Source organism: Semicossyphus pulcher, unplaced genomic scaffold, assembly GCF_022749685.1.
Source record: "Semicossyphus pulcher isolate SPU_LCO1_2020_fin unplaced genomic scaffold, fSemPul1.0.p SCAF_9, whole genome shotgun sequence".
NCBI classification, from domain to species: Eukaryota; Metazoa; Chordata; class Actinopteri; order Labriformes; family Labridae; genus Semicossyphus; species Semicossyphus pulcher.
In genome coordinates, this window is record NW_027211770.1 from 15,958,324 (window position 1) to 15,981,534 (window position 23,211).

Consider the following 23,211-nt stretch of genomic DNA (forward strand, 5'->3'; position numbering starts at 1 on the left):
GAAGACATCGTGACACAGGAAGATCTGGATAAATGGCCACATTTAGAAAAGGTATGCATCCCAAGCATCGAGAAAAAGGTCGACCTGTTAATTGGCACCAATGCTCCCAGGTTATTGGAACCATGGGAGGTCATCAACAGCTGCGGGAATGGCCCGTATGCTATCAGGACAGTGCTGGGATGGTCCATAAATGGTCCACTGAATGGAAACAGTGGCACCATGGAGGCAGAATTTCCCTCTGCAATAGTAAATAGGATTGCTGTGTGTAAACTGGAGGAGATGTTGGTTGCCCAATATAACCATGACTTCAATGACAAGAATGTGGAGGATGAACAAATGTCAAGAGAAGAAATCAAGTTTTTGGAAATTGTCAGTCACTCAGCAAAACACGTGGATGGACATTACAGCCTGAAAATGCCTTTTAGGAAAGAGCATCCCATGCTCCCAAATAATCTATCAGTGGCCAAACAAAGGATTCTTGGACTCAAAAAAAGGTTTCAAAAAGATGAACAGTTTCATCAGGAGTACGCAGAATTCCTAAATGATGTCATTGGTAAAGGTTATGCCGAGAAAATCCCTCAGCATCAGTTGGACTGTGAAGAAGGGAAGGTCTGGTATATCCCACATCATGGTGTTTACCATCCCACAAAGGAAAAATTACGGGTTGTGTTTGACTGCGGGGCAACGTTTAAAGGAAGATCATTAAACAACAAACTCTTCCAGGGTCCTAACCTGACAAACAGTCTAATGGGAGTGCTTACAAGATTTAGACAAGAGCCTGTAGCTTTAATGGCAGACATACAGCAGATGTTCTATCAGGTCAACGTTGCAGAGACTGACAAAGACTTCCTACGTTTCTTGTGGTGGCCTGACGGTGACTTGAGTCAAGAAATTGCAGAGTATCGAATGACCGTCCACCTGTTTGGGGCAGTTTCATCCCCTAGCTGCGCTTGCTTTGCACTCAGGAAGACAGCAGAGGATGGGCAGGCATTCTTCCCTGCTGATGCAATTCAATCAGTAAACCAAAACTTCTATGTCGACGACTGTTTGAAGAGCACATCATCAGAAGAAGAAGCCATTCAGTTGATTAAACATCTTACAGCTCTCTGTCAAAGAGGAGGATTCTGTTTAACCAAGTGGGTCAGTAACAGCCGAAGGGTGCTGCGGACAGTCCCAGAAGAACACAGAGCTAAGGACTTAAAGGAACTGGATTTGGATAGGGACAATCTTCCCTTGGAGAGAGCCCTTGGTCTCCAGTGGTGCATAGAGAGTGATGCATTTCAGTTCAAGATTCTGTCAAAACAACGTCCCTACACAAGACGTGGCATGCTGTCTATGCTCAGTTCAGTATATGACCCTTTGGGGTTTATTGCACCAGTCACTTTACCTGGCAAAGTCTTGCTGCAGGAGCTCTGCAGGAGAAACTCCGGATGGGACGAAAGCTTGCCTTGTGACATATTGCTGCAGTGGAGAAAGTGGTTGGAAGAGCTTAGCAGTTTGCCAAAATTTACCATCAGCAGGTGCATTAAGCCAAAGGAGTTTGAACAACCCACACTAGCCCAGCTGCATCACTTTTCAGATGCAAGTGAAGGAGGGTATGGCATTGTTAGCTACATCCGGTTGGAGAACAACAACAATGTGCATGTTGCATTTCTGCTTGGCAAATCAAGAGTTACACCACTGAAGCCCGTCACCATTCCTCGTCTGGAGCTTACTGCTGCAGTCCTTGCTGTTCGTGTGGACAGAATGTTGAGATCTGAGCTGCAGCTGCAATTGGAAGACTCATTCTTCTGGACAGATAGCACTTCAGTGCTGAAGTATATAATGAATGAAGACAGGCGCTTTCATACTTTCGTGGCTAACAGGGTGACAACCATCAGAGATGCGACAAAGGTGTCCCAATGGAAGTATGTTAACACCAAAGATAATCCTGCAGACGATGCGTCTAGAGGCAGCAAAGTCAATGACATACTGACTGGTAGCAGGTGGATTGAAGGACCCAACTTTCTTCGCAAGCCAGAAAGGTATTGGCCAGAAAATGTCATGGAAATCAGCATTCCATCGGATGATCCGGAGGTCAAAAGTGAGGTCATTGTGAATGCTGTTATTGCCAAGGACCTGTCTAATGCCACTGGCCAACTAATTGCATATTTCTCAGAATGGAGGAGGCTCAAAGTTGCTGTTGCTTGGTTCCTCAAAATCAAAGGAATTCTCTTGAAGTTGAGTCAAAGAAGAAAGGAACTGCAAGCTTCTAATGCAAACAATCCACTCACACACGTACAGTTGGAGATGCAGAAGGTGAAAGGATCGTTTGGAGGTCAGAGCATCTCAGCTGATGATCTATGTGAGGCAGAAATTGCAATTGTACGGTTCGCTCAGCAGCAGCAGTTTAAGTCAGAAATTGATGCTCTCTCATCTGGAAGGTCAGCAGTCAGGAAGGGAAGTCCTATTTACAAACTGGATCCTTGCCTGGAGGACTTGCCTGCTTAGAGTTGGGGGAAGACTGAGTAGGTCAGCCTTGCCAGAAGAAGTCAAGCATCCGCTTATCCTCACAAAAGACCAGCACATATCAACGCTTATTCTGAGGCATATCCACCAGCAACTGGGTCATAGTGGTAGAAACCACACACTATCCAAGCTCAGGAAAAAGTATTGGATTACAAAGGCTCCTTCAGCAATAAGGAAAGTCATAAATGACTGTCGGGCGTGCAGACTCCATGCAGCAAGAGCAGGTGAGCAAAAGATGGCAGACCTTCCATTGGAGAGGATTTTGCCTGATCTCCCTCCTTTTACGGGTTGGTGTCGATTATTTTGGACCAATTGAGGTCAAGCGAGGAAGAAGCTTGTGTAAACGCTATGGAGTGGTCTTTACCTGTTTAGCAAGCAGAGCTGTTCACCTTGAGGTCGCCAACTCACTGGATACTGATGCTTGTATAAACGCTTTGCGGCGATTTATAAGTAGAAGAGGCCAAGTTTCTCATATGCTGTCAGACAACGGTACCAATTTTGTTGGCGCAAATAGGGAACTGAAGGAGGCTCTTGCTGCACTTCAACATGACCAGATCCAAAGAGCGCTTATTTCAGCTGGAGTAGACTGGAAATTCAATCCTCCAGGAGCATCTCATTTTGGAGGAGTTTGGGAGCGAATGATACGAACAATAAAGCGTGTTCTCAAATCTGTGTTACACCAGCAGCAATTGGATGATGACAGCCTTCACACAATTCTCTGTGAAGTTGAGGCCATATTAAATGACCGACCTATCACCCAGCTGTCAGAGGATCCCAATGATCTTGAACCTCTCACGCCAAATCATATTCTCCTTCTGAAAGGCAAACCTGCATTACCACCTGGGCTGTTTGTGAAACAGGATCTGTATGCAAAAAGAAGGTGGAGACAGGTTCAATACATCTCGGATCTGTTCTGGAAGCGATGGGTGCATGAGTACCTCCCTCTGCTTCAAGAGAGGCAAAAATGGAACAGAGAAAGGAGGAGTCTTGGCCTGGAGACATCGTCATTGTCGTGGATTCAACTGCACCTCGTGGCTCTTGGCTGCTCGGCCGAGTGATCGAAACATTTCCTGACAAACATGGTGTTGTTCGGTCTGTTCGCCTTAAAACAAAGTCGAATGTGTTGGAAAGACCAGTCACCAAACTTTGTTTATTGAATGCAGCTGAGGATGTTTAATGGTAACAGTGTTTGTGTTTATGGCTCTTTTGTTTGTTTTGTGTGAATTGTTAGCTCCACTTGTCACTAACAATTAGGGGCCGGAGTGTAAGAGCCATATTCATGTTTTTGGGAAAGCTGTTTTGTTTTTGTGCCACTGGGTGTCGCTGCACTATTGCTTAAGGTATAAAAGGTGTGGTGATAGTAAATGTAGGTGTGTGTTTGACCCCGGAAGGGCAAACGGTTTTTGACCGCTGTGATGACAGGCGGCATGGCAAACCGCAGCTGTATCGTTTGTATTTGTTGATCGATCGTATAAGGAAACTGGATGATGTATTAACGCTGCATGGTGATTCAATTAAATGGATTGTGTGATGCAAACTTAAGACGCCTGCAGAGATCTTATTTAAAACAACAAAGCAAACGGTAACGTATTGAACTGTACAGCGCGTCAGCAAGGTCACTCCTGGGAGCCAAACACATCGGCAGCTTTAGTAATAGACTAAGCTTCTATAATTATAAAGATGAAAAGTGACCACGCAGTAAAGTCGTGTGGTGACTATAAGAGGGAAATCATGAGTGGAAAAAAGGGATCTTTGTATAATATTTCAATAAGGATGATAATGGTATAAAAACAAGAACTACATTACAGTCATCATCAATTTTATTTATGAAACAACAAAAACACTTTAACATTTAGAATAAGCTTTTATACAGAGGAAGGATTGTGTTTTATGACAACATGCAACATCTACCAAACACATACAATACACAGACAAAATGTGCTGTGCTGTTTATTCAACTGATAAGTCGATTGATAGGAATTTAAAGGCAAACAATTTTATAACTGATTGATCACATATGTGGTTTTTCAGGCAAAAATGACATTTCACTGACTCTGTCTCCTAAAATGTGATAATTGGTGTTTTTTCATTGTGTGTTTCCACAGTAAACTAAATGTCTCAAAACAAACAAACAACAAAAGTAAAAAATAATAATTTGTGTCCAAATAATATGCTATGTACAGTTTCAGCATTTGTTTCTTCATGTTCTACAGCTCAGTATCCATTGACCTCATTTGGCTCTGACTGGTGTTCACTGGGTTTGTGTCAGTGTGAGAGTCAGACTCCTCTTCCTGGAAAGCAGCCTCCATCATGTTCAGGAAGGATTTACGGACAAAATCCCTGAAATCTTGGCCCACAAACACATAGAGCAGTGGGTTCAGGCAGCTGTTGATGAAGGTCAGAATTGTGCTTATTGGAATCCCAATGAAGATGACGATAAATAATGTTGGAGAATAGGTCACAAAATAAGCCAGCTCAATTAGAATAAAGATGTAATAAGGAGCCCAGCAGAGGAAAAAAGGCAATGACAGTGAAGGGGACTACAAATCCCAGGACCATGCGGGTGATGGTCATGGCCTTAAAACGAAATATTACCAACTCATACACAGACTCATCATAGACATCAGAAAGGGCATAGTTGTTGAAACAGTCGATGACCTCTTCATTTCTAAAGGCTGGTGCAGTGTCCCTGAAGACAAAGTACGGAGCGCTGAGAATCAGAGCCAGCGCCCAAACACCCTGACTCACACAGGACGCCTTACGCACACTCCTGTGGTTCCTGGCCCAGACGGGCCACACCACAGCCACACATCTGTCCACACTGATCACCACCAGAATATAGATACTGGCAAACATGTTCAAGGTGATCAGTGTGGTGTTGAGTTTGCACATGAACTTCCCGAAAGGCCAGTGAAAATCCAAAGCCAGTTTAATCACTTGTACAGACAGGAGTGCAGTGAAGAAGAAGTCGGCCACGGCGAGGTTGAGGAACCAAACTGTGTTAACTGTTTTCTCTATCTTGAAGCCGGTCACCCAGATAACCACTCCGTTCCCGAGCACTCCAAGAACAAAGACCAGGCAGTAAAAAAAAAGAGACATGATATGGAGAGACCGTCTCAGCTCAACATAATCATTGTAATAGTAATACTCATCAGATGAGTCATTTCTATCAGATCCATCAGATGTATTGATGTGATATGAAGGTGCAGTGGTAGTTTTCTCCATTCTTGTCCTGAGACCTGTCATGAAAACATAACATATGTAGTTTATCTATATTTTGTAGAGCTCAAACAGTAACAACCACTACTTTTGATACTGTGACATTTTTGTGAATCAATATTTTAAGAATACTTGTGCCACAGTTGAAACTATAGTTTAGTTCCCCCCACTGACCCATAGGCCTACATGATGCTGCAGAGATGGATCAGACCTGTCAGTCTTATAGGAAGTTCAGAGCCAAGCGGTACTTAGTGTTAACATATATGCCATCATGATCATGGGTTACTTCATGCATTAATCATTGTGAGTACTTTGCACTATGTTTTTATATGATGTGTTTTTTTACCATCTAAAGCCAAACCAAATATTAATCTTGACTTCCAGTGAAACTAAAGTTACAAAAATGTCTAAATGCCCCTTTTAAAAATGCTTCCAGGCTGACCTCGACTTATAGAGTTGAACCATGTTATTATTTCCTGGGACAAATGCTTTTCTGAGTTTCCATGAGGTAATAACTTTACATTTAACAAGTGGATGCATAAAGCCTATGAGCATGAATTCATGTACGAACAACACTTGAAATAAAATGTAATTAAATGCACATAAAGAATATTTATTATATTCTATGAACAATTAATGTATAGGCTTAAATTATAAGCTGGTTGCGGATAGGTGGTGTTTTTTTTCATTAAATCATTGACCACTTGAGAAAGCAGCCCGCTCTGAAACATATCGATTGACCTATTCTTAATTTAAAAGAGTTCGTCTTTGTTTTCTTTGTAAATTTCTTCGTAAAGCCTTTTTCTGATGCTGAAGTCTCATTGACTTCTGTATAGTCTCGTCACATTATTCTCGCACACATTCAAATAACAACACAAACAACGGTACCTCTGTCAAAGTTCAGTTGAGGATGTGTCCGCAGCACAAATCACCCTCCTCAAACTGCGCGTGAACGAAAGCTGCGTGCCAAATGTACAAGATGCTCTGTGATCTTGTAATATGTGAGGTCACGTGACGAGCACACGGACAAGATTCATCCGATAACCCCCTCATACTTTTAATGACAGCGGAGTCTGATACTGACACTACTTTTCAACAATTAAAAATATCACATCATCGTTACTTCGCACCTTGCTGTTTTGAATTTAATTGTTTAATAAAGCTATGAAAACAAATCAGGGCCTCGTTTAGAAGGAAAATGTTTACTGGTGGAAGTATTTACGAAATACTTAAATCATGGGTCCAAGTCCCTCAAGAAAAGTGTGTAACATCTATTTTCTTTTCTATTTCTGGACATGTTTCTTTGAACTACATCCTGAAACATCTCCCCCCTAGAACATGGGTCCTGTTTGAAGACTGCCTGAATGTGGACCTGAGCTGCATAATGTGTTTATCCCCATGTGAGTAGTGCTCATGTTTCCTGAAGTGTAATTGCTCTGCATTGACTGTTTTAATTGATGTATGAACATAAAGACTACAAGTTTAAATGCCCCCTCTCTTCACTCTGCACCACATTACAGTCACAGCAGCATTTGCCATTGTGTGAAGTGATGTTTGTTGAGTAGTTAATAAAAGAGTGGGCTTCCACTTTCCATTTGAAAGCTTTACACATAAACATAACAAAATCTATTTAGATCCATCACTGCAGGTAATTACATTTTTCAAACCTAAGCCTTATTAGCCTACTATAATTAACAGCTTAATTCAGAAGGAGTCAGTTATCTGTATGTTCCTTCCTGTTAGACAGATTTCCTGTCCGCGGCGAGTTAAAGATAAGTGCTTATCTCTCTCAGCTTCTGATGTTTGCTGTTTTTTAAGATGCACCTGAGTCACAATGCTGGAGGGTGAATGGAGAACCTCCTTTGAGTTGAAATATACTTTATGAGGTTAAACATTTTCCTCTCCTGGTAAATAAATAAATTAAATAATATGATGTCATAAAAAAATACTATAATTAATAAAATGTAGATTATGTGATTGGCGACTTCCTACTTAGAAATACTATCACGAGGTATTATCACGAATTGTGTGTGTTATACAATTTATTATTATTCATTATCATTATTACAACATCTGTTCTACAGTATGTTTCAGTGAATGAAACTTGAGCCTTTTTTTCCAGGAATTTTGATTATATAGTACAAACAGTCAAAATAATATTTTCATCATTTATGGATCTTTGAAGAGTTGAACATCAGGGGTATCAAATATCGACGTGTTAATGTGACATCATAATATTCAAAACAGTAAAACAAAGAATAATTGGGCCTTTGGACACTTTTTTACTGTTGTTGAGTTGAATAATAATGTAAATCTAACTCCTTTAGGAAATATCTTATAGTATCTGAAGACATTACACATAATTGTTACTCAGAACTATTTGCTTCTTCCAATTACCTGTTTGTAAAAGGTGATTTAGCTAAATTATTGTCAATGCTTCTTATGAATAATTCCAGTTGTACTGTAAGTCACTAAAGTCTATGAATGTAAAGTTGGTAAAAAAACAAACTGTTAAAATCTATAAAACAAATTAACTAGCCTTACTGACCCTGAAGTCTGGAGGCATGTGACCTATAGGACAGAGCATTACTTGAACTGTTACACTGCAAAATGGATTATTGCCTTCTGTTTGTAAATTTCTGCTTTGCATTTGATACATAACCATCTGAAAAGCACTGAACCAGGTAACTGGATGACCTCCATACATCATGTGTGAAGTGTGATGAAACAGTGCTTAATTGAATTCTCTGAGAAATGCAGGAGTGACAGGAGCACACTAACGTATTGCATCACCTTTAATCTCATATCTGCTTAAAAGCGGAAGTACAAATACTTTGTTACACACTTTGCACCAAAGCTTTATCATCTTTTCATGCGAAAAAAGTAAAGCATGACCAACACAGAAATGAGAGTTTCCTTTTTAGGACTGTTTAAACATTATCCTCTGACCCACTCAGAGTTCTGGGAGCCCCTTATGATTTCTATCCACTACAAATGGAGGGAGAACTTGAGGTTTTGGGAATAACCACCAAATGGCTATTTGTTTATTCATTTTTGTTTCTTGATGGGAAACCAATAGACCAACTGTCACGTTTAGGAGGATTCGAACAAAGAAGGAGAGGACTCACGTGCAGACTATGGTGATTTATTAAACAAAAACTCAAAATACAAAAGGGTGGAGCAAAATCTTCTAATCAACCAAAAGGCCAAAAGGGCAAAATCCACAAGGCAAATCAAAGTCTTTATACCAACAAAAAGGGAAACCAAAAGGCAGAACCAAAAGTCCAACAAAAGGTCCAACTTAAATCCAGTAAAACAGGTGAGAAACACAGACGGAGCCATGAAGAAAATTCACACAGGAAACACGGGGAACAAGGTTACTGGATGGACGACAACAAACTAGTGTAGGAACATGGGAAGACAAATGCTGTGTCCGAAACCGCACACTAACGTACTGCCTACTACATACTCAAACAGTATGTGCTGCATACTGCCTACTATCCTGACTATTAGGATGCCGTTCGCATCATACTCAGAGCCGTCTTCTCCGTATCACTTGACTTAACCTTTTACGTATGTCCAGTCTGATCTCCGGTCCATCTCTGCCATTGTAGAAGCTGGATAGCCGCAATGCATTTTGGGGCGGTTGAGTACAACCAGTGAGCTCCTGTCTCATACTCAACCATCCGAGCCGATCTAGTATTCATCTGGGCATTTCTCGGATACACAAAAATTGCATACTATGAGATGGGAACGCATTACATACTCAATTTGACGTCACGGTTAGTATGATTAGTATGATACTATGCGGTTTCGGACACAGCCAAAGACTAAATACACTGGGGAGATGAGACTAATCGGGCACAGGTGAGACAATCGAGGGAGCAGGTGAAAACAATAGGGACAGGGCACATAATCACACAGGCAGGAAAAGGCAAAAGGCACAAAGGCAGGAAGTTCAACAACACAAGACATACATGGGGCAAGAACTACAAAAGAAAACAGGAAATGTTCTGAACAAAGTAATACAAATCAAAAACACAGGATAAACAACACCAACACCCTTTTCCTGAAATATTGCCGTGCTTCTTTCTCAGTTAAAATCGGTGGGTTCTCCCCCTCACCTGCGGGGTTCCACAGGGTTCCATTCTAGATCCCCTGTTATTGTCCATCTACTTGCTCCTACTGGGTCAGATGATAAGTAAATACAACTTTCATATTATGCTGATGACACTCAACTGTATGTCCCACTAAAATCCAGTCGTAATAAAAAGCCATAGACGATCAGACCACACCTTATGTTTGTGATCTTTCAACTTTGTACATGCCTGATCGCTGTCTGAGATCCTCTGGCAGGAACTTTCTGTCCATTCCTAAATGTTGCTTTGTGACGAAAGGTGATCAGGCCTTCGCTGTTCAGGCCCCAAACGTTGGAATTTCTCTTATCTGGTGTGCTGTTTTTTAATTTTTTTAATTTTAATTTTTATTGTGCATATTTTAACATCTTGTCTGCTTGTTTTTTACCCCTTGTATTTTAATTTCTGCCTGTGCAACACCTTGTAAATCTGGTTTTGAAAGGTGCATTAAAGTTATTATTATAATTATCATTAGACACGTTATCAGAGCACAGAGCAATGAGAGCAGGTCTGCTTTATCATTATTTATCCGTGTGCCATTAGCTAGCTAACTAACACTAGAAATGCCCCTCTTGTCCAATCTAGACTAATGCTGCCTCAAACGAAACACTGAGCTGAAAATTATAATCATAACTTAAAGCTGCTGTGAGGAGTTTTTCGCTGGTTATGAAACAGACTGAAATTATTTCTGATTACTCTATATGACCTCCAAAAGCAAACCAGACCATCAGCGACAAGATTGATAATTTCTATATTGTTATTTTTAATGTCTGAAACTGCTTGCTGGGGGGGGGGGGGGGGGGAGGTGTCAGACGAAGTGATTAACTGCCTTTGTTTACATTTTCCAGGGCAAATTTAAAGTGAGTGATATAATCACTTAAGCATGTACAGGACAAAATCAGATACATCAGGACAAAAAAGAGATAAGAGGTACGGCTTTGTCCACAGGGGGCGCCAAAATCAACACAAACTGGAAAGTTCTCACAGGGGTAGATGGGTAGGGGGTGGACAGGTAGCTCACTCTATAGGGACTTGGCTTGGAAACCAGAGGGTGGCCAATTTAAGTCCCGGTGCGAACCAAGCATGGAATTAAGGCTGGTGGCTGAGTGGTACCAGTTCGCAACAACAGCACCTGTCCAGGTCTTTCCCCCTGACCTTCTGGTCGTACCAGGTCTTCTCTTTCTTTTGAGTGATTTCATGTTCTTCTGCCAGGGCAGCCATTTTCTCCAACTGCTCCTTCATCTTCACCACATAGGACACAACGTTCTCCCCTGTAGTCTTTGAATCCTCCCAGTAGTCTCTCACAAGGTTGAGAGGTCCTCTCACTTGGCGCCACTAGAGCAGTTCAAAGGGTGACAACCCTGTGGAAACTGGTGGCACCTCCCTGTAGGCGAAGAAAAGGTATGACAGTCACTGGTCGATAGGGGGTGTTTTTAATTCTCTTTAATCTTAGCAGCTGATACACGTCTTTTCTTAACCTGAAAGTTTGTCCTGCAGTCACCTCTCTGGCAATACCTACCCTTGAGAACAACCTTAATGGGCAATTTGCAATAACTATCCTCTGAAATGGTGATTCAATGAGTGGCAGTGGTCAAGAGCCCATCTACCATCAACCTCTAAAACGTTCTCAAACCACTGTTACATTTATATATCCTCATAACTAATATTAGGGTAAGTGCACGAGTGTACTGTAGGTCTACAGTATGTTCCTTCCGGACAACATCCTCTTTCGAGCTTTTAATCAGAAATGTGAAAGGTCATGCTATTGCAGTTGTTTTTAATTATTTGCATAATCCTTTCTTTCACCACAGAGGTCATCCGCAAAGTTACACTGAGTTACAACACAACTGTTTCCTTACAAATAATCAGTTTAACTGAATATGCTACATCTTCAGGTGAGATGAGTCATATAAATGTGGTAAGAAACACCAGTTTGGTTGTTTTGAATGCAGCCCTTTCTGCAGCCCTCTCCCTGACTCCTCCTCCACCCACTCCTTAATCAGGCCTGCTTATAAAATGCACCTGGGGCCTGTGCTGGCCTCTTGCTTCTGCCTGGCAGGTTGTGTTGGTGGCCTTTGGGATGATACACATTTTAAACAGTTTGTCCCTTTTTACAATATATTGAGTGAGACTTCTGCCCTCTATTTCAGTTATAGACTTACCTTTACGTGGCCCTTGGTCGTGTTGCTGAATAGACTGTCTTTGTTGTGCCTGGTGAAGAAAATGTTCAGTCTTTAGTTTTTTTCTTTAGTATTTTAATAGGTGTGTTTCATTTCAGGTACAGAGTAATACTGCTGCTGTTTTGCCCCCCTCTTTCTTTTGTATTCATTGTTCAATCTCTTTAAAAATACTTGTTGTAAATTGAGTTGTTTCGTGCTTTAGTTTTTGAGTAATAGGTCATTTTGTCTCTAAGAGACACTTTGTTAGGAAGCTATGCACCTGTGGTGAGGAACCCCCACAAATGCATGAGTTGAGAGCAGTGGGACACCAATGGGCTGAACCATATTTTGCTGTGAGGAATGCGGTGAGTATGTGGTAGCACCCCTGCACCCTCCTTAGTGTAGTCTGCCTCCCCCTAGTGGCCTCAGTTTAGTTTAGTTTACTTTGGGACTGGCAGCTGTACGTTTTAGGTCAAACTTTTTAAAAATTCTCAACTTTTAATTGTCATTTTAGCTCAGTTTTAGTGTACCTATTTTTTTACTGTTTCACATCCCCATTCCTTCCCTACAGCTCAAGCCCATTCTTATTTCGTACATTTTCTTTGTTTAATTTCAATAAAATATTTTGACTTATTCTACACGTCTCTGCCTCATCAGTAACGAGTCTGTGTGCTATCAAGGATTTGCTCAAATTTCCTGGAGTGCAAGTCCCCAGGTGACGTTGCTGGTTAAACTTCAATCTTCCTTCCATCAAGACTTAGGATAGGCAGAATGAGGAATATTGGAGCCAAAATGCATTCCACAGATTTAAGATCGCAGTCAAAGTAAATTTTTGAGCTGACTATCTTCAGAACAATTTCAAAGAATGAAAAAGCTGCTGAACTGACTTTTTAATGAAAATGTTAAAATGAAATTGTAACTGACTAATGACTGACCCACTTGATGAGTGTAGTTGACTAGAATATACTCATAAAGGGGAAAAAGAGCACACTTATGTAGAGCGTCACACTCGTAGCTTTAATAGCACAATAGCATGCATGTCATATTGTGATTATGCAGTCAGATTACAAGTATGGCCCAGAGGCAACTGGGCCTGGCATTTTACATTAACTTTTTCCTGCATTAAAACTAATTTACAATGAACTTATTTTGCAATATTATACACAATTTTGCAATATTACCATCAGTTTGTTCCATCAAATTGTAAATACTGTGGCTCTAATTAAAAGGTAAAGAATCTGACATCTGATCAATTAGTCAGCCATCCAGTAATAGAAGGGATTCTATCTGGGATCATGTTTACAGTTTATAAAAACAACTTTGACAGGAAATTTGATGGATCAACTTCGATTTTTGTCCAACTCAATTGTTGGTTGAAGTATTTGTTTATTCATGTCATTGACAGCCTCATACCTCACTATTAAGAGTTGACATCTCATTGCGCTGACTGTTTTTCATGGTGGATGTGCGAGAGACCTCCTCCTTGAAAGCAGCCTCCATCACATCCAGGATGGATTTGTAAGCTGTAACCCTGAAACCTTGGCCCATGAACACATAGAGCAGTGGGTTCAGGCAGCTGTTGATGAAGGCCAGACCGGTGGTTATTGGGGTCCCAATGGTGATGACAATATATAATGTTTGAGAATAGGTCACAAAATAAGCCAGCTCAATTAGATTAAAGATGTAATAAGGAGCCCAGCAGAGGAAAAAAGCGGTGATAACTGCAGCGATGATCTTAAAGGTCCGACTGGACTGCCTGGCCAGGGTGCGGTTTCTCCTGAGACGATGGATTATCACAGCATAACAGGAGACAATGACAGTGAAGGGAACTACAAATCCCAAGAGTAAGCGGGTGATGGTCATGGCCCTAAAACGAAACATTCGCAGCTCATTCATAGACTCGTCATCGACATCAGAAAGGGTATAGTTGTCGAAGCACTTGATGGTTACCTTGTCATCTGATAGATCTGTGTCCCTGAAGACAAAGTACGGAGCGCTGAGAATCAGAGCCAGCACCCAAACACCCAGACTCACACAGGATGCCTTTCGCACACTTCTGTAGTTCTGGGCCCAGACGGGCCACACCACAGCCACACATCTGTCCACACTGATCACCACCAGAATATAGACACTGGCAAACATGTTCAGAGAGTAAATTGTGGTGTTGACTTTGCACATGAACTTCCCGAAAGGCCAGTGAAAATCCATGGCTTTGTATGTCACACTCAGGGGCAGAGATGCAGTGAAGAAGAAGTCGGCCACGGCGAGGTTGAGGAACCAAACTGTGTTAACTGTTTTCTTCATCTTGAAGCCGGTCACCCAGATAACCGCTCCGTTCCCGAGCACTCCAAGAACAAAGACCAGGCAGTAAAAAAAAAGAGACATGATATGGAGAGACCGTCTCAGCTCAACATAATCATCGTAATAGTAATACTCATCAGATGAGTCATTTCTATCAGATCCATCAGATGTATTGATGTGATATGAAGGTGCAGTGGTAGTTTTCTCCATTCTTGTCCTGAGACCTGTCATGAAAACATAACATATGTAGTTTATCTATATTTTGTAGAGCTCAAACAGTAACAACCACTACTTTTGATACTGTGACATTTTTCTGAATCAATATTTTAAGAATACTTGTGCCACAGTTGAAACTATAGTTTAGTTCCCCCAACTGACCCATGGGCACTATGTTTTTATATGATGTGTTTTTTTTACCATCTAAAGCCAAACCAAATATTAATCTTGACTTCCAGTGAAACTAAAGTTACAAAAATGTCTAAATGCCCCTTTTAAAAATGCTTCCAGGCTGACCTCGACTTATAGAGTTGAACCATGTTATTATTTCCTGGGACAAATGCTTTTCTGAGTTTCCATGAGGCAATAACTTTACATTTAACAAGTGGATGCATAAAGCCTATGAGCATGAATTCATGTACGAACAACACTTGAAATAAAAAATGTGATTAAATGCATATAAAGAATATTTATTATATTCTATGAAAAATTAATGTATAGGCTTTTTTTTCATTAAATCATTGACCACTTGAGAAAGCAGCCCGCTCTGAAACATATCGATTGACCTATTCTTAATTTAAAAGAGTTCGTCTTTGTTTTCTTTGTAAATTTCTTCGTAAAGCCTTTTTCTGATGCTGAAGTCTCATTGACTTCTGTATAGTCTCGTCACATTATTCTCGCACACATTCAAATGACAACACAAACAACGGTACCTCTGTCAAAGTTCAGTTGAGGATGTGTCCGCAGCACAAATCACCCTCCTCAAACTGCGCGTGAACGAAAGCTGCGTGCCAAATGTACAAGATGCTCTGTGATCTTGTAATATGTGAGGTCACGTGACGAGCACACGGACAAGATTCATCCGATAACCCCCTCATACTTTTAATGACAGCGGAGTCTGATACTGACACTACTTTTCAACAATTAAAAATATCACATCATCGTTACTTCGCACCTTGCTGTTTTGAATTTAATTGTTTAATAAAGCTATGAAAACAAATCAGGGCCTCGTTTAGAAGGAAAATGTTTACTGGTGGAAGTATTTACGAAATACTTAAATCATGGGTCCAAGTCCCTCAAGAAAAGTGTGTAACATCTATTTTCTTTTCTATTTCTGGACATGTTTCTTTGAACTACATCCTGAAACATCTCCCCCCTAGAACATGGGTCCTGTTTGAAGACTGCCTGAATGTGGACCTGAGCTGCATAATGTGTTTATCCCCATGTGAGTAGCGCTCATGTTTCCTGAAGTGTAATTGCTCTGCATTGACTGTTTTAATTGATGTATGAACATAAAGACTACAAGTTTAAATGCCCCCTTTCGTCACTCTGCACCACATTACAGTCACAGCAGCATTTGCCATTGTGTGAAGTGATGTTTGTTGAGTAGTTAATAAAAGAGTGGGCTTCCACTTTCCATTTGAAAGCTTTACACATAAACATAACAAAATCTATTTAGATCCATTATATAATTACATTTTTCAAACCTAAGCCTTATTAGCCTACTTTAATTAACAGCTTACTTCAGAAGGAGTCAGTTATCTGTATGTTCCTTCCTGTTAGACAGATTTCCTGTCTGTGGCGAGTTAAAGATAAGTGCTTATCTCTCTTAGCTTCTGATATTTGCTGCTTTTTAAGATGCACCTGAGTCACAATGCTGGAGGGTGAATGGAGAATAATTGGGCCTTTGGACACTTTTTTACTGTTGTTAAGGAGTTAAATAATAATGTAAATCTAACTCCTTTAGGAAATATCTTATAGTATCTGAAGACATTACACATAATTGTTACTCAGAACTATTTGCTTCTTCCAATTACCTGTTTGTAAAAGGTGATTTAGCTAAATTATTGTCAGTGCTTCTTATGAATAATTCCAGTTGTGCTGTAAGTCACTAAAGTCTATGAATGTAAAGTTGGTAAAAAAAACAAACAGTTAAAATCTATAAAACAAATTAACTAGCCTTACTGACCCTGAAGTCTGGAGGCATGTGACCTATAGGACAGAGCATTACTTGAACTGTTACACTGCAAAATGGATTATTGCCTTCTGTTTGTAAATTTCTGCTTTGCATTTGATACATAACCATCTGAAAAGCACTGAACCAGGTAACTGGACGACCTCCATACATCATGTGTGAAGTGTGATGAAACAGTGCTTAATTGAATTCTCTGAGAAATGCAGGAGTGACAGGAGCACACTAACGTATTGCATCACCTTTAATCTCATATCTGCTTAAAAGCGTAAGTACAAATACTTTGTTACGCACTTTGCACCAAAGCTTTATCATCTTTTCATGCGAAAAAAGTAAAGCATGACCAACACAGAAATGAGAGTTTCCTTTTTAGGACTGTTTAAACATTATCCTCTGACCCACTCAGAGTTCTGGGAGCCCCTTATGATTTCTATCCACTACAAATGGAGGGAGAACTTGAGGTTTTGGGAATAACCACCAAATGGCTATATGTTTATTCATTTTTGTTTGTTGATGGGAAACCAATAGACCAACTGTCACGTTTAGGAGGATTCGAACAAAGAAGGAGAGGACTCACGTGCAGACTATGGTGATTTATTAACAAAAACTCAAAATACAAAAGGGTGGAGCAAAATCTTCTAATCAACCAAAAGGCCAAAAGGGCAAAATCCACAAGGCAAATCAAAGTCTTTATACCAACAAAAAGGGAAACCAAAAGGCAGAACCAAAAGTCCAACAAAAGGTCCAACTTAAATCCAGTAAAACAGGTGAGAAACACAGACGGAGCCATGAAGAAAATTCACACAGGAAACACGGGGAACAAGGTTACTGGATGGACGACAACAAACTAGTGTAGGAACATGGGAAGAAAAATGCTGTGTCCGAAACCGCACACTAACGTACTGCCTACTACATACTCAAACAGTATGTACTGCATACTGCCTACTATCTTGACTATTAGGATGCCGTTCGCATCATACTCAGAGCCGTCTTCTCCGTATCACTTGACTTAACCTTTTACGTATGTCCAGTCTGATCTCAGGTCCATCTCTGCCATTGTAGAAGCTGGATAGCCGCAATGCATTTTGGGGCGGTTGAGTACGAGTACGAGATGAGTCATATAAATGTGGTAAGAAACACCAGTTTGGTTGTTTTGAATGCAGCCCTTTCTGCAGCCCTCTCCCTGACTCCTCCTCCACCCACTCCTTAATCAGGCCTGCTTATAAAATGCACCTGGGGCCTGTGCTGGCCTCTTGCTTCTGCCTGGCAGGTTGTGTTGGTGGCCTTTGGGATGATACACATTTTAAACAGTTTGTCCCTTTTTACAATATATTGAGTGAGACTTCTGCCCTCTATTTCAGTTATAGACTTACCTTTACCTGGCCCTTGGTCGTGTTGCTGAATAGACTGTCTTTGTTGTGCCTGGTGAAGAAAATGTTCAGTCTTTAGTTTTTTTCTTTAGTATTTTAATAGGTGTGTTTCATTTCAGGTACAGAGTAATACTGCTGCTGTTTTGCCCCCCTCTTTCTTTTGTATTCATTGTTCAATCTCTTTAAAAATACTTGTTGTAAATTGAGTTGTTTCGTGCTTTAGTTTTTGAGTAATAGGTCATTTTGTCTCTAAGAGACACTTTGTTAGGAAGCTATGCACCTGTGGTGAGGTACCCCCACAAATGCATGAGTTGAGAGCAGTGGGACACCAATGGGCTGAACCATATTTTGCTGTGAGGAATGCGGTGAGTATGTGGTAGCACCCCTGCACCCTCCTTAGTGTAGTCTGCCTCCCCCTAGTGGCCTCAGTTTAGTTTAGTTTACTTTGGGACTGGCAGCTGTACGTTTTAGGTCAAACTTTTTAAAAATTCTCAACTTTTAATTATCATTTTAGCTCAGTTTTAGTGTACCTATTTTTTACTGTTTCACATCCCCATTCCTTCCCTACAGCTCAAGCCCATTCTTATTTTGTACATTTTCTTTGTTTAATTTCAATAAAATATTTTGACTTATTCTACACGTCTCTGCCTCATCAGTAACGAGTCTGTGTGCTATCAAGGATTTGCTCAAATTTCCTGGAGTGCAAGTCCCCAGGTGACGTTGCTGGCTAAACTTCCATTTGTTACAAATACGCTCCCTTTGCCACATAAACATAATTGTGATTTGTTGGAAAGACTTAGCATAGGCTGAATGAGGAATATTGGAGCCAAAATGCATTCCACAGATTTAAGATCGCAGTCCAAGTAAATTTGTCAACAAATAAAGCATTGACTGAGACAATTTGCATCATAATACTCTGTAATGCCCTCCATAAAAAATACAAATTATTTTGAAAAAACCAACACTGGCATGTTCTGTATTCTGAGCTTAACCTATAATCAGTCTTTAAAGATGCCTTGGCAATTGTTATAAAGGTGCTCCAGATATCTGTGACCCCTCAGTCTGAGCCGACTATCTTCAGAACAATTTCAAAGAATGAAAAAGCTGCTGAACTGACTTTTTAATGAAAATGTTAAAATTAAATTATAACTGACTAATGACTGACCCACTTGCAGTGACGTGCGGTCAGGAGAGGCAGGGGAGGCAGAGCCTCACCTGTCATCATAAATAAAATATATAATAAACAGATAAATTAAATGGTTATATTTATCAAATGGTTTGAACTATAAACTGATTTTCCATTTAACTTAAACAATTTGGATCGTTTTTTTTAAAAATCGCTGAAATTTCACATTTCCGTTCAAATACGGGGAAGAGACGCACAGTGAGGCAGCAGCAAGCTGAGCCTCACCTTGGATTGCGCAATCCCTCACAAACTGTGCTCTGCCATGCAATGAGAGCGTGTTACTGTCTCTCTGTATGTCGCCAATAAAACACTTTCAAACACTTTTAATATATGCCCCCCTGGCTTTCCATAGTTTAGCTGATGTATATAATATATGTGTGTAACCTGTTTAGTGTGCTCAGCGATCTTACAACGGCAGTGAATAGGCACTGGGTGAGGCAGGCAGTTTTCTTGCCTCAACGTAGGGGGCGCTGGTGAGCCCAGAAATGTTTATGCTACTCCGCAGCTGCAGAGTAAGTGACAGCGAGCTAGCAACAACGTTAGAGTGTGTGTGTATGTGTGTGTGTGTGTGTGTGTGTGAGGTAGACACCGGCAACTGGAGTGGAAGGCAGGAAGCAGGAAGTGCCACTACTCGCTGCCGCTGCCACGAATTGAGCCAGCCCTTGCTGTCAAATGGTGAATAATCTACTCTGTTGTTGGGTTCATATGTTTGTAAATCTGATTCTGATGGAGTCAGTGCCTCACCAGCCATGAACCTCACCGCACGTCACTGCCCACTTGATGAGTGTAGTTGACTAGAATATACTCATAAAGGGGAAAAAGAGCACACTTATGTAGAGCGTCACACTCGTAGCTTTAATAGCACAATAGCATGCATGTCATATCGTGATTATGCAGTCAGATTACAAGTATGGCCCAGAGGCAACTGGGCCTGGCATTTTACATTAACTTTTTCCTGCATTAAAACTAATTTACAATGAACTTATTTTGCAATATTATACACAATTTTGCAATATTACCATCAGTTTGTTCCATCAAATTGTAAATACTGTGGCTCTAATTAAAAGGTAAAGAATCTGACATCTGATCAATTAGTCAGCCATCCAGTAATAGAAGTGATTCTATCTGGGATCATGTTTACAGTTTATAAAAACAACTTTGATAGGAAATTTGATGGATCAACTTCGATTTTTGTCCAACTCAATTGTTGGTTGAAGTATTTGTTTATTCATGTCATTGACAGCCTCATACCTCACTATTAAGAGTTGACATCTCATTGCGCTGACTGTTTTTCATGGTGGATGTGCGAGAGACCTCCTCCTTGAAAGCAGCCTCCATCACATCCAGGATGGATTTGTAAGCTGTAACCCTGAAACCTTGGCCCACAAACACATAGAGCAGTGGGTTCAGGCAGCTGTTGATGAAGGCCAGACCGGTGGTTATTGGGGTCCCAATGGTGATGACGATTAATAATGTTTGAGAATTGTTCACAAAACAAGCCAGCTCAATTAGATTAAAGATGTGGAAAGGAGCCCAGCAGAGGAAAAAAGCGGTGATAACTGCAGCGATGATCTTAAAGGTCCGACTGGACTGCCTGGCCAGGGTGCGGTTTCTCCTGAGACGATGGATTATCACAGCATAACAGGAGACAATGACAGTGAAGGGAACTACAAATCCCAAGAGTAAGCGGGTGATGGTCATGGCCTTAAAACGAAACATTAGCAGCTCATACATAGACTCGTCATAGTCATTAGAAAGGATGTAGTTGTCGAAGCAGTAAATGGTTACATTGTCATCTGATGGACCTGTGTCCCTGAAGACAAAGTACGGAGCGCTGAGAATCAGAGCCAGCACCCAAACACCCAGACTCACACAGGACGCCTTACGCACACTCCTGTGGTTCCTGGCCCAGACGGGCCACACCACAGCCACACATCTGTCCACACTGATCACCACCAGAATATAGACACTGGCAAACATGTTCAAGTCGAACAGTGTGGTGTTGAGTTTGCACATGAACTTCCCAAAAGGCCAGTGAAAATCCAAAGCCAGTTTAATCACTTGTACAGACAGGAGTGCAGTGATGAAGAAGTCGGCCACGGCGAGGTTGAGGAACCAAACTGTGTTAACTGTTTTCTTCATCTTGAAGCTGGTCACCCAGATAACCGCTCCATTCCCGAGCACTCCAAGAACAGAGACCAGGCAGTAAAAAAAAAGAGACATGATATGGAGAGACCGTCTCAGCTCAGCATAATCATCGTAATAGTAATACTCATCAGATGAGTCATTTCTATCAGATCCATCAGATGTATTGATGTGATATGAAGGTGCAGTGGTAGTTTTCTCCATTCTTGTCCTGAGACCTGTCATGAAAACATAAAATATGTAGTTTATCTATATTTTGTAGAGCTCAAACAGTAACAACCACTACTTTTGATACTGTGACATTTTTCTGAATCAATATTGTAAGAATATGTGTGCCACAGTTTAAACTATAGTTTAGTTCCCCCAACTGACCCATAGGCTTACATGATGCTGCAGAGATGGATCAGACCTGTCAGTCTTATAGGAAGTTCAGAGCCAAGCGGTACTTAGTGTTAACATAGATGCCATCATGATCATGGGTTACTTCATGCATTAATCATTGTGAGTACTTTGCACTATGTTTTTATATGATGTGTTTTTTACCATCTAAAGCCAAACCAAATATTAATCTTGACTTCCAGTGAAACTTAAGTTACAAAAATGTCTAAATGCCCCTTTTAAAAATGCTTCCAGGCTGACCTCGACTTATAGAGTTGAACCATGTTATTATTTCCTGGGACAAATGCTTTTCTGAGTTTACATGTGTAATGTTCTGTGTAACCTGTTTGTTTTAATTTGATCTGTGTTCACTTCCTGTTTTATTTTGTATCCTGGTGCTTGTGTATCATGTCTAGTGTTACTTCCTGCCTTTGTTCAGTTTCCCGCCAGTTTTTTCCCTACACCTGTATCCCATTGGTAATTAGTCCAGCCTGTATATATACCCCTGTGTTTCCACTCACCCTCTGCCAGATTGTCATTGTCACCCTCGTGTGTTCATGTTTTCTAGCCTTGATATCATTGTTTGCTTGCCTGGTTTTTGAACCCTGTTTGGATTTTTGGATTTTGATTTTTGTGGATTGCCCATTTTGGATTGTTCTGCCCTTGCTGACGGATTTCCTGTGTATTACCTTTGAATGTTTTCAGTAAAGTAGTTTTCCTGCTACTGGATTTTTGTGTTTTGGACTTTTTCTCTGCATTTGAGTATCCTTGGTTTAGGATTGTTACAGTACAATCTGGCCATGACAGACTCAGCAGAGGAAGACACTGTTCGCTTGGCTCTCCGTGCTCAAGGGAAAAGACTTCATGATCATGAGCAGCAGCTGTCCTCTCTCGTGGGTGGCGTGCATGAACTACATGTGCGACAAGACACTTTTCAAGTTGCCATGTCCAACCAGTTTCAGGAGCTTTCCGTTCAGATGCAACAGATGCTCACCCTCCTGAGACCCTCTACGCCTACTCCCCCTGCTCAGCCTTCTCCTTTGCCCCAGGCAGCTCAGCTATCTTTTCGACCGGAGCCCCGTCTTCCCAACATTGAGAGGTATGATGGTAATCCCTCTACCTGTCGCTCCTTCCTGTCTCTGTGCTCAATGACTTTTGAACTGCAACCTAACTCTTATCCCTCTGAGAGTTCACGTGTAGCCTTCATTATAACTCACCTCACAGGAAGAGCTAGAGAGTGGGCTACAGCGGAGTGGGATAAGCAATCCCTGTCATGCAGTACTGTTAGGAATTTTTCTGATGCCCTTCGCAAAGTTTTTGACCACTGCACTCCTGGCAGAGAGGCAGCTCGGGGGCTGCTGGCCCTGCGTCAAGGAAACAGTTGAGTTGCTGATCATTCTATTCGCTTCCGCACCTTGGCAGCAGAGAGCGAATGGGATGAGAATTCTCTATCAGATACATTCCTACATAGTTTATCTGAGGACATTAAGGATCACCTGGCTCCACTAGATCTGCCCCCTGACTTTGACTCTTTGGTGGCCCTAGCAATAAAGATCGACAACCGACTTCATGAGAGGAGACTGGAGAAGGCTCGAGCTGTCCGGAGACCACCAGACCGCTG

General features: G+C 41.1%; 2 protein-coding genes across 3 annotated transcripts; both read right to left on the minus strand.

Annotated features, from left to right (window-relative positions):
* Positions 1 to 11,148: 11,148 nt before the first annotated feature.
* Positions 11,149 to 21,416, minus strand: LOC138584493 (chemerin-like receptor 1). 2 transcript variants are annotated; one of them, XM_069656743.1, is made up of 3 exons: positions 20,319 to 21,416; positions 17,885 to 17,933; positions 11,149 to 11,247 (listed from the first exon to the last, which is right to left on the minus strand). In XM_069656743.1, exons 1-3 carry the CDS (start codon positions 21,414 to 21,416, stop codon positions 11,186 to 11,188), a joined length of 1,209 nt encoding a protein of 402 aa, XP_069512844.1. In that variant the 3' UTR covers positions 11,149 to 11,185. The 2 variants fall into 2 exon arrangements, with proteins under 2 accessions (XP_069512844.1, XP_069512843.1); XM_069656742.1 differs by lacking the exon at positions 11,149 to 11,247 and having other exon boundaries at positions 17,416 to 17,933.
* On the minus strand, positions 12,932 to 14,533 carry LOC138584311 (chemerin-like receptor 1). Its single transcript, XM_069656510.1, has one exon. The coding sequence runs from the start codon at positions 14,531 to 14,533 to the stop codon at positions 13,430 to 13,432; it is 1,104 nt and encodes a 367-aa protein (XP_069512611.1). The 3' UTR covers positions 12,932 to 13,429.
* Positions 21,417 to 23,211: the final 1,795 nt, after the last annotated feature.

Excerpts from the sequence above, each read along its gene's own strand:
- LOC138584311 (XM_069656510.1), bottom strand. The coding sequence starts at position 14,533 with ATGGAGAAAACTACCACTGCACCTTCATATCACATCAATACATCTGAT.
- LOC138584493 (XM_069656742.1), bottom strand. The coding sequence starts at position 21,416 with ATGGAGAAAACTACCACTGCACCTTCATATCACATCAATACATCTGAT. Across the intron at positions 17,934-20,318 it reads TGTCAACTCTTAATAGTGAG|GCACAACAAAGACAGTCTAT; the intron begins GTATGAGGCTGT and ends TTTCTTCACCAG.